Source organism: Drosophila willistoni (genome assembly GCF_018902025.1).
Source record: "Drosophila willistoni isolate 14030-0811.24 chromosome 2L unlocalized genomic scaffold, UCI_dwil_1.1 Seg168, whole genome shotgun sequence".
NCBI classification, from domain to species: Eukaryota; Metazoa; Arthropoda; class Insecta; order Diptera; family Drosophilidae; genus Drosophila; species Drosophila willistoni.
In genome coordinates, this window is record NW_025814047.1 from 2391125 (window position 1) to 2408805 (window position 17681).

General features: G+C 39.0%; 2 protein-coding genes across 3 annotated transcripts; one reads left to right on the forward strand and one right to left on the reverse strand.

Moving 5' to 3' along the window:
* Positions 1 to 25: 25 nt before the first annotated feature.
* Positions 26 to 8609, reverse strand: LOC6643351 (Golgi-specific brefeldin A-resistance guanine nucleotide exchange factor 1). Of its 2 annotated transcripts, XM_002066033.4 has the most exons (9): positions 8186 to 8607; positions 7922 to 8120; positions 6858 to 7861; positions 5821 to 6792; positions 5325 to 5760; positions 2935 to 4189; positions 1777 to 2873; positions 1145 to 1398; positions 26 to 1083 (listed from the first exon to the last, which is right to left on the reverse strand). In XM_002066033.4, the coding sequence occupies exons 1-9, from the start codon at positions 8285 to 8287 to the stop codon at positions 418 to 420; spliced, it is 5985 nt and encodes a 1994-aa protein (XP_002066069.2). In that variant the 5' UTR covers positions 8288 to 8607; the 3' UTR covers positions 26 to 417. The 2 variants fall into 2 exon arrangements, with proteins under 2 accessions (XP_002066069.2, XP_023032106.1); XM_023176338.2 differs by lacking the exons at positions 26 to 1083; positions 1145 to 1398 and adding an exon at positions 1473 to 1721 and having other exon boundaries at positions 8186 to 8609.
* A 2001-nt stretch (positions 8610 to 10610) lies between these two features.
* Positions 10611 to 17260, forward strand: LOC6643350 (lissencephaly-1 homolog). The gene is made up of 8 exons (XM_002066032.4): positions 10611 to 10728; positions 13894 to 14020; positions 14649 to 14949; positions 15011 to 15167; positions 15233 to 15410; positions 15477 to 15612; positions 15690 to 16041; positions 16484 to 17260. Exons 2-8 carry the CDS (start codon positions 13983 to 13985, stop codon positions 16555 to 16557), a joined length of 1236 nt encoding a protein of 411 aa, XP_002066068.2. The 5' UTR covers positions 10611 to 10728; positions 13894 to 13982; the 3' UTR covers positions 16558 to 17260.
* Positions 17261 to 17681: the final 421 nt, after the last annotated feature.

Genomic DNA, 17681 nt, shown 5'->3' on the forward strand with positions numbered 1-17681 from the left:
GCGAAATGTTGTAGAAACATTTGAATTTGGATAATTTCATTGTATATTTAGGTTTGGATTATTTACAATTTCGCATAACATAATTTTTAGATATTATTTATATAAATAGGCTTTCAATTCATTTTGTAATTTTTACTATTTCCATTGCTAAAGCTTTTTTATGTTTACCACACCCAAATTGAGCTGGGATATATAGCAGAATTCCTGGGGGCGGAATGTGTGTTGTATGTTCTGTATTATGTGGGGCGGGGCTTGAGGAGGCGGTTATTCTACTAACAAATAAAAAAAATAACACAATTTTGTATATGTATATGTACTATTAACTAAAAACACAAAAGGACATCCAAATAAGTATAGTAAAACACTGTCGCTAAATGACTTTAAGTCCCCCGATTTTTGCATTCCATTTTTTTTTTCTTACTGCTGGCCATAGAGCAGCTCGGATCCAGGTGGAATATTATTGGGATCTACATTGACATTAAAATAATTGGCTACCGTTGCCTGTTCCAAGCCCGTCGATTGGTTGACCTGCCCAAGATTCGTTGGCTGCAGCGTTAAATTATATGGATTCTGCACATATTCTTGATATATATCCGCCGCCGCTGTTGAAGTGACACCCGTCACAGCAGGTGAAGGCTGAGCAGGTGCAAAACTATGCACAATCGCAGCCTGAGGCATTTTGGGTAATGTGGGATAGGCATTACCAGCCAACAAATGACTGATAGGCACATTGATGGCGGGTTCTGTTGTATTGATGTCAGTTGGCAACTGCTGAGGCTGCGGCTGCGGCAACGGCTGTTGCTGAGCCTGGTATTGCTGATAGTATTGCTGGTAATAGAGTTGCTGCTGCTCCAATTGCTCAGGCGTGACCTCTGATGTGGTTGGCAATTCAATGGAATAGCTGTTATAGGTATTATTAGTGGTTGCTTCTGGAACTGGCGCCGTTTCCGCTAACTTGGGACTGTGTTGCAACGGCGTTGTGCTGATTCCGTGGACAGCAACAGCAGCTGCCTCGTTAACCAGATCGGGCAATAAGGTATTGGGTTGAGCTTCTACAGACTGGGGTGGCACAATCATCAGGGGCTACAAAGATTCATATTTTAGTTGCCTGCCCGTGGAGATTTAAATGAATTTTGTTTCATACCTGAGCAAAAACAAAATTGGGAGCCTGCTGCAGGGCATCGGCCACGGGTGGTTCTAGGATAATGCTACTGCTACGTTTGGGTGATTCCATTGGTGATAGCAAAATGGGCGTGACTGTTGTAGCCGGCACAATTAATTCACTACTGACATCCGTAGGATTGGGGATGATAGCCACAGGAGGAATAAGCTGCTGCTGCTGATGCTGTGGTGGGGCACTAGCCGGAGCCGTATTGGTTAAAGTCTGTGCTCGCTTGCCTGAAATATTGATTAGAGGGATTCCATTTTGAAAACAAAGTGTATAAACAATAAATATAATGACAATCTTAGAATATAAAAAAATAACAAAAACAAATTCCAATATGAAGTTCATTTCCTTTTGCCCAGAATCTTGAGCGAATGCAGCTTGCTCTTTAACCTGACCCAGGGTTTCTTTTGTGATTTCTTTGTCGGCTCACTTGCAATAGTGACCCCCGAACAAATAGTGGAAGCGTTTGTTAGACCATGACTATACAGGGGCAGGGACAATGATGTGGCATATATGATCTTGGTTATATCTAAGGAAATTGCTGGCGAAAGATCTGCTGTGTGGTGAGATGAGATAGGCAAACAATTGACACACACACAGATACGCACCTTCATCGTGGAAGAGCTCCTCTTTGAGATTTGGCAAAAACTCCCCAATACGACGCCAGGTTAGCTCCCATAAAGCCTGCTGCAATGTGCCATCCTGATTGTGAAAGACGCGTACCGAATGCATTACCAGAAGCATATTTTTAAGAATCTCCTGCATCTGCTCCGAAAGCGTGTCGGAGCCAACTTTCATGAAACGCTCAATGTAATCTAATATGTCTAGCCACAACTCATTGAAAGCCGAACCGAGCTCAATCAGTGTGGTCAGATGTTGCAGGAACACCTTCGACATAATGGTGGCAGTTCGAATGCGCGACTCCTCCAACAGCGAAGCATCCAATGACTGCTCTCTCTCTGGCAAGAGTTCATTCAGCAGTGGAAATAGCACCTGATGGAAGCAAGAGCACCATTCCGTTCCCGACAAAGTCTGAAGATCGTGGACGAGTAGAGCCCTTTGCTGCAGGCACGATATGGCATGAGTGCGAACCTCCCGCCTCCTATCCATGGCCAGGCGGGCTATACCCTGAAGGAGTGGACACCAACCGGGAGTCCAAAGAGCCGCCGATTGGGGCACAGTGCAGCCCTCCTCTGCCCACCAACGAAAGATTTGGGCAGTGCGCGTGTACAGTGTGTACATAAGGTCAAGGAGTTGAATAGATAGCTGCTCATAGCGCTGGGCAAGTTCTTCCTGCTCGGCCGGAGTCGATGATGACAATGCATTATCCAATGCAGTTTCACCACCCACCGGGCCATTGCCAGCTCCACTATTGGCGAGTTGATTCAAATTGGAACTGGAAGCAGAGGATGCCACACCGGGTTTACGTTTTTTGGATTGCCGCTGCTTGGAAGAAGACGTCTCTAGTTTACGCCGCTGACGTATGCCACCATCCCGGCATGCTTCCACAAATATACGAATACAACGAACACAAGCCTCGAAATTATAAGGCGTAATGTGGGCCACACTGCGCACAATGAAGGCCAGTGAGTCCCAGCACTTGAAGAGAGCAAAGGGCGAGTGGTCCAACAGTTGGCAGGGATATACCAGAGAAGAACTGACACTAGCCAGAGGTGTGCTCCCTGAGCTAGGTGGTGATTGGGGCCTAAAACAGAAAAATTGAAATATTAGCATTTTACCCACGACAAGATTAAGGATTAACCCACCTGGAGGCAGTGGTCAGTTCGCTATCCTTGTTATTAACCAAAATCCAGTTCTCAGTACTGGGACTGGCTACCCCGGCTTTGGATAACTCTGAATCTGACGTATAACCACGTTCAGGAGGTGTTACTGTAGATTCCTCTTCGCCGCTATGCGCTCCATCGGACTTGGCCCCTCCTCCTCCACTGCCATTTACATTCAAGGGCAAGGGCAATTGTGTATCATCATAATTGGGTGGTTGTGCTCCAGCTCCCACACATTCCAGCAGATTGAAAATAATCTGCCAGTCCTGCTCGGAGTGTATATTCTGGGCAGATGTTTTCAATAGCTCATAAATGCCAATGGAAATCTGTTTGGAAATGCGCAAGAGCAACGCGGGTTTCAGCACCAACAGCATTTTCAATGATTGCAGGACAATGGGACACAACTCCTCGTTCCGCATGAGGTAAATGGCCAGCTTTAGAACAGCCACAATACACCGATTGAGGAGATAATCATAGCCACATGAGGCACTACCCATAAGCAGCAAATACATTTGATCCCTCACACTTGGCCAGAGCGGAATCATACGATCACGATTGTGTATGGCAATCTTTACCAGAAACTCCATCCAAAATACGGTGACATCCTCTGCATAGGGCAAACCTATGGACTTATGGCCTTGAGGGGCCTTTAATAGTGCCAGAACGCTCTTAATTAGTTCCTGCAACGACTCTACATGAACAAATTTCGATTCTTGCAACATTTGATCCAATTGACACTCCTTGATACACTTCCGGCCGAGCTTGATAAAGTCCTGCTCCTCGTAGGTGGGCTCCCGTTGTCCCTCCGAACTGATAAACGAGTAGAGGCTGGAAAAGAGACCCGATTCTTGTTTCTCTCGTGGTTTCTCCAACACCAACAAAGCCTTGCCATTCGCCTCACAGAAATCTTCCACTTCTATTAAAGATTTGGGCAGCAGTTTCAGTCGGAATAACTGCAAAAATAGATCCAAAATATGCTTCCAACTGTCCCGTAGACAATCACCGTAATCATGGACAAGTAGGAACACCGTCCTCATGGCTGACTGCGCTTTGGCATTCAGGCCAAAGTTTACTGCCTGCTGGATCTCATTGTTGGCTGGCATATGATTCGGATGGTGTGAATCGTGTTGCTCAACGCTACTCAGCAGAGTTGTGAATTTGCAAAGCGTCAGAATGAGGGCATCAAAGTCAGCATGAAGATTATAATGAGCCGAAATGGCTGCCGATTTGCTGAAGCCTATAAAAAAACATAAAACTTAATTAAACAAGTTTTAAACAAAACTAACATCTTATAAAAATATGTTATTCTTCAAATAAAATTAGCAAATTATTAGAAAATTTCATAGTCTTTCAATTTTGTTGTCTTTTCTAAATATAATCCGATTTTAAACCATCGAAAACATTTAAGAATATTACTAATTTTTTTTAAACCATGTAATGAAAGTGATTTGAAATAACATTTCAGTTACGTGTTTAAATAGTTTCGGTGTCCTTCGTGCATATTCATTTCGTTTCTAGCTACGTCCGTACAAAATGTTACAAATGGAAAATCTATTACAAAATCTGTATCCTTACAAATGATTGGTTCTAATCAATGAAATCGAGTATTTTGGATTACTATGCGTTTTGATCTTTGGAAACAAAACAATTTCAAACGGTTTCGCTTTCAGATTCATCACATTAAATTCTTGCCTCAGTATTATGAACAGGTAAAAAACAAAATATACAGGCCGGCGACAGGCTAACTGTCTCAAAAAACCTTTCTGCTTCTGCCAATTTCTATACAATTTTGCTGCCTGATCAGTTTGATTACAACAAATATAATAGAATCGTTGCAATAGCTCAAAAGCTAAGAGTCTATTCCTAATATTCATAAATAGAGCAATAAAAATCGTAAAATTAAGAACTTCTGACTATCTATTTTTGAAATGAAAACGAGTGGTAAGTGGTCTGCTTAAATATATTTTATATGGAGACGAATTGGGGATAAATTGAGTAAGAATACAAACCGAAATAAGTTAATTACGTAAGCCAACAATTCGAGAACTTCTGACAAGAATAAGTGGCAATGTTACTCGAATGACATAGTTGCTCGGCTATTTAGAGAATCGAAACAAAGTGTCAAAGTCGTTGAGTCTAATTGTAAGTTGCTGGGCTTACAAACACATGCAAAGGTAAAGTCTAATGAAAATATTGTAGTAGAGTAACGCAAAATACAACAATACAAATGATTTGAGTACTTTGTGTTTCTCAATGCTATTCATTCAATTCGGTTCGTCAAGAATGTCACATTTGCCATATTGAATATTTCATACAGGGAAAGATGGAAACTGCCGAATTTAAAGCGATGGTCTGCAAGGATTGCTTCTTACCCGCCAATGTCCGCTGATAGCCCGATTCAGTGCTCTTGTCAAACATAAAGCTAAGGGCACTCAATGAGGCACCCCACACAATGTTAAAGATTTGCGTATCGTAAGCGGCGTCGTGGACATAATGGAAATTGCCGTCATGGGTGGCACCCCGGCGGAGAAGTACCTTCCACTGATAGTTCTCACGAACCAGGCCAGTTTGCTCCGCCGGCATAACAATCTCCTCATTCTTAATGGCATTAAAGACCTGAGCTAGCATTTCTTGATCAAAATCGTTGCCACCATTTAGGCCACGCAAATTCTTTGTGAAATCCTCCAGAGTCATAGGTACATTGAGACGCTTGGCATTGGAATTATGCTGGTCCATATTAAGCATAATTATCGCATAGGCGAGACGGAAGGCTGCATCTGTATTAGCAAATGGTTCTAAGTTTTGTTTCTGCAAAATAACAAGGAAATAAAACATTGATTGTTCCCGTCAGTATCGTTACACACTCACATGCCAGTGATCGGAAAAGTGTTCCAGGACTAGAAAGATGAGTGGAGCCTCACCAGGCAAGCGGAAAGTTTCCAGATATAAACGTAGCGCCTGATCGACACGAAGATTGGTGAAATCGAATGAGTCCACAAAGTTTATAAGGATTTTGGAGTCCACATTCTTCTTCTTTGATATATATTCGCCGATCATTTTTTTATCTAGACCTGGATTTTCTCGCAAAAATAGAGCAACTTGCATGGGATCCAATTGGGCATTAAGAATACCATGCTCTTGCAGGTACTGAATTCCCTTATCCGGACGTTGATTGAAACGTTCTGTGCCCTGGGAGAGCAGACGCTTTTTCTCTTTGACCTGCTCCAATTGCTCGCGCGTTATACCATAGCCAGAACCATTGCCGCGGAATCTATGTGAGCCCTGATTAATGAAATTGGAAATGTTCTCTACACGTTCCTCATTCAGGGCAGTTCCATTATCAATAACAATGCCTTCCAGGCCGCTATTGTGGCGCGAATGGCGACTGCCTCCTCCCTTAGTGGGAGCTTCCTCCAACATTGGAGCCGTCTGGCCACTTCTCTTGGCCGCTGCGCAATTCGACTCTATGCTATCAATTACACTCAAAAGAGTGTCCATCGAGATGATGTGCGTGCTGTAAACTGCATTTGTGGCCGACAGCGTGTACTTGCTCAACAAATTTGTAAGGCTTTCGAACATATCCGTGCAGTAAAGATCGCAATCATAATTTATATACAATTCGGTCACAAAGCCTGGTATGCGCCAAAGCTGCAACAAGTTGTCTAGTGCCAATTCTCGCATCTCATAGGGGGTTTTAGGATTATCGCTGGCTATGATTTCGGTAACCTTCTTAAGATATGCCTCCAGCTGAAATTTTAAATGGCCACGCAGTGATTCAAACAGTAGAAAACATAACTGCAGATCAGCAGCAAAAATACTTAAACGCTCCGAGGTTAAAAGCTGTAAATAAAATAGAAACGAATTATTCAAAATCAGTTCCTTTTTTTTATAGAGAATAACCATACCGATATTAAATTTCTGCAAAGGTCATCCTTGACTAACTCCAATAGAGTATCGTATTTACCAATATTATCGGCCGCCACCTCAAAAGCCACTGTGAGCAGACTTAAACCCGTATGCATCATGCCGTCAGAGTTCTGTTTATCCAATGGATTGCAAAGTATGATAAGAAATCGGAACAACTCCTGAATGAAGGGCAGCCCATATGGGGACAGATCAACATCTTGTTCAGAAGATTGCTGGGTAAAGCGAACCCCGACTGAATTGATATATTCACTGCTGGGCGAAGAGTTAAGAGGAACAGTTTCCGATTGCTCGTCATCAGCGGCATCAGCTTCTGATTCCACTTGTATGGAAGGTGCACCATCTGGACCACCTGCACTTATTATGGCTGGGACTTCAGTTGCCGTCGTGCTAGCGGTAGTGGTAGGCGTCTGTATAATCTTGCCCTGCATATCCAAAACGTTGCCAGCCGGCGTAGCTGGTGTTGTGGCCAGAATGGGTGCCTTTAGATGATGAGTCGCTCCTGGTGCCGCCAGTTGTCCCTGTGGCGTCTGTGGTGGCTGTGCTGAATCTTCGACTGTGGAAGTTTTTCGTATGGGAGGCGTAACTCCCGCCTTTTTCTTCGATTTCTCTTGAGCCAGAGCAGCATCGCCGATAGTAAATCGTTTCTGCAAGATCACCGCAGCATCGCTGCTCTCTTCAGTGAACTGCGGCAAACGCATAAAGAAGAGCAGAACCATATCCTTAAGGGACTGCTCGGCTGACCGCCGCAGCAGTTCGCTGAGTCGTGGCTCAAAACAGATCTTAAAGCAACTAAGCATTATCTCGCACATAGACTCATTGCTGACAGCAGCACCTTCTGGACTACGGATTAAAGTATGCAAAACCTCTATGACCCGCATAAATGTCACGCTATCCGAGGACTGATCTGTGCCCATAAAGCGGGCATGGGTCACAGCATCGGCAATTAGTTCGACAATTACCGGAAGATTTGGTGTAGTGGGATCTGTAAATTAAATTATGAGTAACAGGATTGGATGAAATAAAGTAAAGTTAATGGGCTTACCAATTAGACCATACGAAAGAAATTTATTTACCGAGGCCAGCGCAAGACTGGTCAACGGTCCCGTTGTGTCCGCAGTTCGTATAACCTCCAGAAAGGGAGCCAGAAATACATTAGGTTCAATCAAACGCAAATCTTCAATCCGATTGAGCACCTGCTTCAAGTCGATAAACAACTTTAGCAGGGAATCTTTCTCGTCATCCTAGACAATTATAAAAAGTTTAATTAAAAAATCAGACATTAAAATAATAAGAGTCTTCCACTTACCACGTATGCTGTGGTATTCCATCGTGTTCCACGTCGCATGGCCGTCATCAGGGTGGCCATTTCACCCCGCACTACATAGATGCCATTACCGGGCAATGCCATTTCCTTCGCTCGCCTCTTTGTTGCTCCTCTTTTGTTTAATTGTTTGCAGCTTGTTGGCTTCCAGCTGCAGTTTAGAAAATTTGCAAATTCCTTTGCCTGCTCCCTCGCTGTCTATCTCTCTTACATATGTGTGTACGTTTTGCACGCCTGGCCTAGCCACCTGCCCACCCTCACATAGACACACACAGAGCTACAATCTTGCTTGAGCTGGAATGGATCTTGTCCCAAGTATTTCTAGTAACACATTTTGTTTATTAAATAAAATAGAATTTTACTTTTGGTGACGTGTTATACACACTCACATAAAACTCGAAAACAAAAACAACACTGAACAAAATTATGCACGAAATTTGCAACACTAGAAAACTAACATTAGTAAATTGAGCAGCACTGTTAGAAATCCGTTTTATGCGGAACGCTTTAAAAGCCCGCTATTTTTCTTACTTTCAACATTCCTATTTATCATTTTAACAGCGTGTTGTCAAAGATTTGCATAAGATTTTCTTCATTGTAATTAATTTATAGTAATAAACTCATATGATTATATAAGTTGAACAAAAAAACAATTTCAACAATTTTCCAGTGAAATATTAAAAGAGTATTCATTTTTCTATTACTAACGCATACAAGTGCTTATTGCGCTTATTGCTATCAATGATATTCGATGTGCAATAGTAAAACCTTAGTGAACTTATTTTTTAGCGTACACTGTAAAGTGCAATTATAGTTTAAATTTACTGTTAGACAAAATGTTTTATTGACAGAAAAAAATACTTATTTTAATATGGCAAGGTTCTTAAAGCTGACATATATACCAAGAAGGAAATAATTTTTTGTAAATACATGATGTATATTACATAAATCCAGTTAGTTGTTAAGGTATCTATTCAAGGTTTTCGGCAGTTTGATTTTTTTTGCCATATAATGTTGTTGGCCAAACAATCCCTTAGTAAACAGGGTCGTTAAGATGCGACAGCTCAAAAGATCTCTTATTATATGTGCAAAAAAGCTGGATGCTGCCAATTACTTATTTAACTATACAAATTAATTTTGGAATATTTAAAAAATGTCTTTTATTAGAAATGAATTAGGAGAGAAAATGTGGAATAAATTTGCTTCTATTGATTTTTGTTATTTTATTTTTAGATGCGCAATTAGTTAGTTTGGGTTCCTTACTCCCACCTATTATGTATATATAGGTATATATAGATTTTCATCTGGTTGTTGACACACTGATAAACCAAAAATTAAATGCCTCCAATCGAGGCTTTCAATAAACATGTGCCCTTTCTCCTAATCCTTAGGCTTAGGCTGCAAAAACACTCATCTCTCAATTCCAATTGTCAGCCCCCTTGAGTTGTATTGGCATTTCCCGTCTCATTAACAATATATTGGGCTACAATCTATTAGTAACTCATAAGTACAGGGTATAAAAAAAAGCAGTAAATATTGTTCCCAATACACCCGCTGTGGTGACTCATTTCTAATTTCAGTGTTAATTCTAGTTTGGTGAGTTTTTGCCGTTTTCTTTGGCAAGGTTCTTAAAGCTGACATATATACCAAGAAGGAAATAATTTTTTGTAAATACATGATGTATATTACATAAATCCAGTTAGTTCTTAAGGTATCTATTCAAGGTTTTCGGCAGTTTGATTTTTTTTGCCATATAATGTTGTTGGCCAAACAATCCCTTAGTAAACAGGGTCGTTAAGATGCGACAGCTCAAAAGATCTCTTATTATATGTGCAAAAAAGCTGGATGCTGCCAATAACTTATTTAACTATACAAATTAATTTTGGAATATTTAAAAAATGTCTTTTATTAGAAATGAATTAGGAGAGAAAATGTGGAATAAATTTGCTTCATTACATCTGCAAAGTATGCAACAAAATTTTTGATAAATGTATACTCTGCTTCTAATAACGTCAAACATCTATTGTAAGCAATTTAAATATTTTCGAACCGTGCACAAAAATCTTATGTACAGTATATAAGCTTGAGTGGCACTAAGATGTGTTTATATGTATTCAAAGAATTTCAGACTCAACAAGTTTGAAGTCTTGTCGTGTTGCATTTTCTTTCTGAGTTGGAAATTAAACTTTAAGCAAGTATTTGTATAGGTTTTTAGTACCTACAATAATGGCAATAACATATTTTATTAATATATGTATATATTTGCGTGCTTTGGTTAGGCACAATATAATTTAACGCTTGTTTGAGTTTAAACTTTAAAGTTATCAGTGTTAGGTAATGAAAAATATCGATGTTCCGAAAATGTTGAAAACATCGATGTATCGATTTGACATCGGTGTGCCTTCCAGTACTATTTGCTATCGATAAGAGTTAAGATTCAACGTTTCGGGACGGTCGCGCAGTAAATTTATTGACTGAAGAATTAATAAATATTAATCTATCAATAATTGAAGTATTGCAAAAACACTGTAAGTATGTGTATTTGAAACGCAAATTCAATTTACACTGCGTCAGTGCGTGTACTTCCCAATCCGAATAGGGGATAGAAAAAAAAAATTCGCATCAAAGATGGCCGTTTGGCCGTCGTAACAAAAAAAACTCAGTGTTGTTGTTGTCATTGTGTTTGTTATTAAAAAGCCACAAAAAAACCAAAAAGAAAACTGAATAGCCAAAGAGTTATGCGAAATTACCATAAAAGTGTAAAACAAATGTTGAAACTAAATAAAAGCGAAAAACTGTGCAAAACAAAAAAAGAGAAAAAAAAAAACAATTACAATATTTTTTTTACAAGCGATGACACATCGCCTGCACTACCGCTGTGTGTATGTGTGTGTGTGGATGATGATGACTTTTTTATATTTTGCGCATGTGTTGGAGCATGGATCCTCTCACCCCCTCCTTCAACCAACGACGATTGATCGATTTTTTTAGCCCAAGCCGATTCCTTGCATAGTTCTGCCAACCACCTAACACCTTTTACATGGGGACTTTAGCGGTGGAAAAACAAAAACCAAACCAGTTCTGCTTGTTTTCATTCTCCCCCGTTCCCTCTGACGCTCTGTTACTCTGTCGTTTTGTTAATTTTTTTTTTTACAGTTTTTTCCGTTTTGGCCATGGCCAGGGCGCTCGCTTAGATATTTGTTGCTGCTGTTGTTGGCATTGTTACCGTTGCAATTTCCCAGAATGTGTGTGTGTGTAGAAATTGCTGAGTTGCGAGACCATTGCGAGTCGAGCTGTCTAGTTACTTATAGCCAAGTTCCAATTTGCCATATGCTTTTCATCTTATCTCAGCCCCCTTAATCCCTACCCCGACATCGCCAAACACTCTGTCTTGCTTTCGTCACTTAACTTTATCTGTAATAAGCTTTTTGTTTGAAAATCAAAGACAAAAAGCTAACTAGTGTGATAAAAGATTAAAATTTCGTTTTTTGTGTTTTCTGATTGCACTTGAAATCATTTTATTTGCTTTCATTACTCAATGAAACACGCAAATGGCCATAATCAAGCAAGCAAGAGCAGCAAGTGCAAGGTCTATTCAACGACAAAGAGAGAGAGAGAGAGCGCCGCAGAAAAAGAGCAGCAGCAAGAAAATGGGAAGGCAGAGAGAGAGAGCGAGTGCTATTGCCATCCTTTTGAGCTGTTGGCAGCCCTGGCTAACCGCCCACGCGAATTCCGTTTAATTTTTAATGCAAACTATGAGAATTAACTTAGATTTGATGTTATGTCGGTGGGTGTAACCCTTCTTCTTTTTATACCCTGCCAGTGAGCGGTTTGATTATTTCATTGTCATATGACAGAACTTGCACTTAAATTTCTGAAGCTTCATAGGCTAACTGGTATATTTAGAGGCGATTGCCAAATATTTGGGCAACCTTAACTCTTTTTGTAATATACAAAACTGTTTGGCAAGAGAATAGATGCTTCCGCGATAGTCAAACCTTATCTGGCCCTGTCGTGTTATTATTATGTTGTTTTTTTTTTAATATAGCGTGTGACCCAGACGCCCCCTTCACAGATTCTACTGCTTAAGCTTTTGTTGTTGTTGTTACCGTTACTGCACACACACACACACGGGCAAAGTTACAATGCGCATGACACTGTGCTGGAATGTGTGCGTATGTATGTATGTATGTATTTGTGCCTGCTGTTTGCCACAATATAACAAATGTTGACGTTGTCCGGCAAGAAAAAGGAGCCCACACACACACGAATCGAATCTAACTAGGCCTCCCTATATACATACTCTCCCGCCTCCCACCCTTTTCAAATCAGTTAGAACGCGCCCACGCGCCATTACCATTAATTTGCGTGACGTTAGAGTTAAGTTTGTTTCTATTTCTATTGATTTTTGTTATTTTATTTTTAGATGCGCAATTAGTTAGTTTGGGTTCCTTACTCCCACCTATTATGTATATATCGGTATATATAGATTTTCATCTGGTTGTTGACACACTGATAAACCAAAAATTAAATGCCTCCAATCGAGGCTTTCAATAAACATGTGCCCTTTCTCCTAATCCTTAGGCTTAGGCTGCAAAAACACTCATCTCTCAATTCCAATTGTCAGCCCCATTGAGTTGTATTGGCATTTCCCGTCTCATTAACAATATATTGGGCTACAATCTATTAGTAACTCATAAGTACAGGGTATAAAAAAAAGCAGTAAATATTGTTCCCAATACACCCGCTGTGATGACTCATTTCTAATTTCAGTGTTAATTCTAGTTTGGTGAGTTTTTGCCGTTTTCTTTCCCCCCGTTTGTGCTATCCGCTGATCATTTGGCCAAAAATATTTGTTTCAAACGTCATTTCCTAGTTTAAGCTTGAGTTTTGTTTATCAGTGGCGTATCAACTGATTTAAACGTTCTTAGTTCTTATAGAAAAACAAAAAAGTTAAATGAAATTAATTTAGTGCCGGGGAAAAACCGCACTTAAGATCTTTCTTTTATTTGACGCCCTCCTTAGAACGGCGCCTTCACCGCTTCACGCTACTGGCTGCTATTTCTTTGACGTCTTTTACTTTCTTTCTCTCCTTTTTCTCTCTTGGTTTTAGCTACGGTTTGTTGCCCTATAGAAACTTGCTTAAACTACCGTTAGAACTTTTAAAGTTTTCAAATGGTAGGTAGAGTTGGCGTTCGGCAGCAACGAATTTTGTTATCACAACAACAAAGTGCAAAATGTTGTATTTGTTGTTGCAATTGACCCTTGAACTTATCGATAGATGATGACAATTGCCAATTATAGAGTTGCCAACACAAAATTTGCAAATTTTCTTGCACAAAATTATCTCAGACAATGCTCAACGAATTGCCGAAATGTGTGCCACGGCTGAAACTGTTGATGATGATAATAATGCTCCACACAATGTGGCAACAACTATGTATGTATGGCGAGACGAAAGATGAGCATTAGAAGCAAAAACATAAACAGCCTTCAAATCTCCCCCGTCTACCCTCCCTCCCTTTTGTCCACAAATAATGTGGGTGACTTAGCCCCTCAGAAGCGAATTTGAATGAAACTCTTTTTGGCATTTTTGTGGTTTCATTTACTGTGAAGCCAATTTCCTGTTTTCTGTTTTACACAGTCGCATTCACTTATTTTTGTCTCTTTTTTGTATTTTCTGTCTTTTGCAGAGAAGTGCAAGGGAAGTGAAGGCGGCAAACAAAGTCGAAAACAGCAGCAGCACTAAGAGAAGCTCTCGGCCAAATCGTCGGAGAACAGCATGAAAATGGTGTTGTCGCAGCGGCAGCGCGAGGAGCTGTAAGTTTAAATTGCACGAAATCATAAATTATTAAGATGTAAATTAGTTTTGCAAGATAAGTTAAGAAAGAGTCGGATTTGTCTAAACAAATATAATCTCGATTTAATCTTATTTGATATAAAAACAGTAATTAGAAGCAGAAAATGCTAGTATACAACTTTCTTTTTTCTTTGTCAAATAAGAATATTATCTACTCTAAAGTAACAAGTTCTTTGCGTTCTCTTTATGAGAAACAGCAGATACCTTTAATTACTTTTTTTGTGTCATAATTTGTATTCAAGAAATCATTTAAATCAATATTCCAAAAGAAGCTGATACGGAATTCAGCTTTTATTCTTATTTTGCCCCCCTTATTTCTAAATTCCTTTAATAAATTGAATAAGATTTTTTTTATATTATAAGATATTTCTCATAATGATATATTTTTACAATATGAGATAGTTGATTCGCACAGACGGACAGGCTATATCCCATGCCAATCAAGAAATATGTCCATACTTCATGGCGCCGAAAACCTTTTTAAATTTATACTCTAATAAACATTAGGATTAATTGCATGTAGTTTACCTATTTGTCGATTTCAATTTAAATATTTTGATTATTAAAAAAATGCTTAATTTTTATTAGTAACCAAGCGATTGCCGATTATTTGGGCACAAATGGCTATGCAGATTCATTGGAGGCATTTCGCAAGGAGGCCGATCTCAGTACAGAGGCTGAAAAGAAATTCGGTGGGCTACTTGAGAAGAAATGGACATCGGTTATACGTTTGCAAAAGAAGGTTATGGAATTAGAGGCTAAGCTAACTGAAGCTGAAAAGGAGGTAATTGAAGGTGCACCCACGAAGAATAAACGTACTCCCGGCGAATGGATACCCAGGCCGCCAGAGAAATACTCACTGACAGGTCACCGAGCCAGCATAACGAGGGTGAGTCTATCTAACCGAAATCTTTGGAAGAAAAAAAAACTATACTTTACTATACCATAAGGTAATTTTTCATCCAATATTCGGACTAATGGTTTCGGCTTCGGAGGATGCAACCATTAAGATTTGGGATTTCGAGACAGGGGAATATGAGCGCAGTCTCAAGGGGCACACAGATTCTGTGCAGGATGTGGCATTCGATGCTCAGGGCAAACTTTTAGGTAAGAAAATTAGAAATATCTCAATATGGTGGGATTCATCATTTAACTGCCATAATCTTTTTTAGTGTCCTGTAGTGCAGATTTGTCCATAAAATTGTGGGATTTCCAACAGAGCTATGCGTGTGTTAAAACAATGCATGGTCACGATCATAATGTGTCATCAGTGGCTTTTGTTCCTGCTGGCGATTATGTTTTATCTGCTTCTCGGGATCGTACTATAAAAATGTGGGAGGTGGCCACCGGGTAAGATGCACATCCCATCAGTTGTTATGTTCTGCTTATTAAATATTACCCGCTTTCCCTTCTTAGTTACTGCGTCAAGACGTACACAGGTCATCGGGAATGGGTGCGAATGGTGCGCGTGCATATTGAAGGCAGCCTATTTGCCACATGCTCAAATGATCACACAATACGCGTTTGGCTGACGAATTCAAAAGACTGCAAGGTAAGGGAGAATGGTTTTCAAGTAAAATGTTGGTCCACTTTATCATTTTGAATTCTTTAAAATTCTTCTCAATCAAGGTTGAATTACGCGATCACGAGCATACTGTGGAATGCATTGCCTGGGCGCCAGAAGCTGCTGCCTCTGCAATAAATGAGGCAGCTGGAGCCGATAACAAGAAGGGTCACCATCAGGGCCCATTCTTGGCATCGGGATCACGTGACAAAACCATACGCATTTGGGATGTGAGTGTTGGTCTATGCCTGCTCACGCTAAATGGGCATGATAATTGGGTGCGAGGACTAGCATTCCATCCGGGTGGCAAATATTTGGTATCGGCCAGTGATGACAAGACCATTCGAGTCTGGGATTTGCGCAACAAGCGATGCATGAAGACGCTCTATGCACATCAGCATTTCTGCACATCTATAGGTATAGTTTATACACTTACCATCTGAAGGGATCTTTGTTAATAATAATTTCTTCTGAAATCTGCCGAGTTATTCGTTTAAAGTGTTTAATTTAAAAAAAAAAAAAAGAAAACAATTAAACACTTGTTTAAGTATGTTTTTCAAAAGTAAATTTATGTCAGTTCTGTCAAAAAAATAGTTAGGAGTAGGTTACTAATAAGCTCTACTGATATCGACTATCGATTTTAGAGTTTTTCGTCACTGAAATATAAATCGATCTGTTTTAAATTCCAATTTAACCTTCGAATTGAATGTAGATTATTGATTAACTTGCTAATAGTATAAAAGGTCTAATTAATTTATTTTAATTATACAAAACTGTTTTATTGTGTAATTAGCTTAAATATTTAAATAAATTGTTAAATAATGCATTTATACTTAATATATTCCCCTCCTTTTTGCAGATTTTCACAAAGCGCATCCGTATGTGATCAGCGGTAGCGTGGATCAAACAGTTAAAGTTTGGGAATGTCGTTAAATGGAGGAATATCCCACAACAACACAACAACAACATAAAACCAACTCAGCAAGGGATCTGCTTTTTTCTCAATCTAAACATAAATAAAAGCTAATATATATATATACAAAATCCTCACAGATACACACACAAAACACAACAATACATACACATACAGTCTCAGCCACCTAAAAGAAAGATTATTTTTATGTAATTATTATTATTTTATCGACGCTTTCAGTGTCAGCGTCCGAATTGTATTTACGAAGAAAACAAAAATCAAAGCCAGATGAAAAAATGTCAAGAAGTAAAGAAAAAACGAAATATTTATTTAATTGTATGGCCTCCTAACTAAACTAAATTACATTAACTAAATACCTAACCTACCTATAAAAGATAAAAACAAAACCAACATATACAAATACCTTTAAATATATATATATATACTTATGATTACTGTCTAATACGTGTAGCCATGCCCATAAACCACTAAACCCGTAGCAAAGAGCAAACACACACCAACAGAAACACACATTCGTATTCAAAAACAAAAGCCGATCTGTAGTTAAATTTTTCTGTAGATTTTCATGCAGTACGTGTGTGTAGAACAGACAGTTTAGAGAGTTAGAGAAAAAGAAATTGTTACATTAAGGGCATTCCTGCAAACGAAACAGATCTGCCGCAAAATACACTTACAAGAAGAATTAAAAACTAATTACCTTGATGTTTGACGTGTTTAAATGTTTGCAAATTAAGCATATAGCTAAAAACAAAAAAAATCAAGCGAAATTACATATATATAGTATTTCAACGATTTAGAGAATTGAAACTTGTATTCACAAATGGTATAACAAAACGAAACAGCGAAATTGTTTATTTGCGAATACCTTAAATTGTAATCCGATATTTATGTATATTGTTTTATTATATTTGAGGTAACTTTTACACAATAATATTGCTTCTTCATCTTATTTTTCATTTTTCTCTGTTTTTTTTTTTTATATAAAATTATTTTTAGACATATATTTCACACACCTCAAAAATGAGCTCCATTTTGTGTTCGTTTTTTCTATTCGCGAAAAAAGAAACTATCAAAATGCTTAAAATTTTAAGTTTTCGCTTTAAGTTCAACAAATACAATTTAT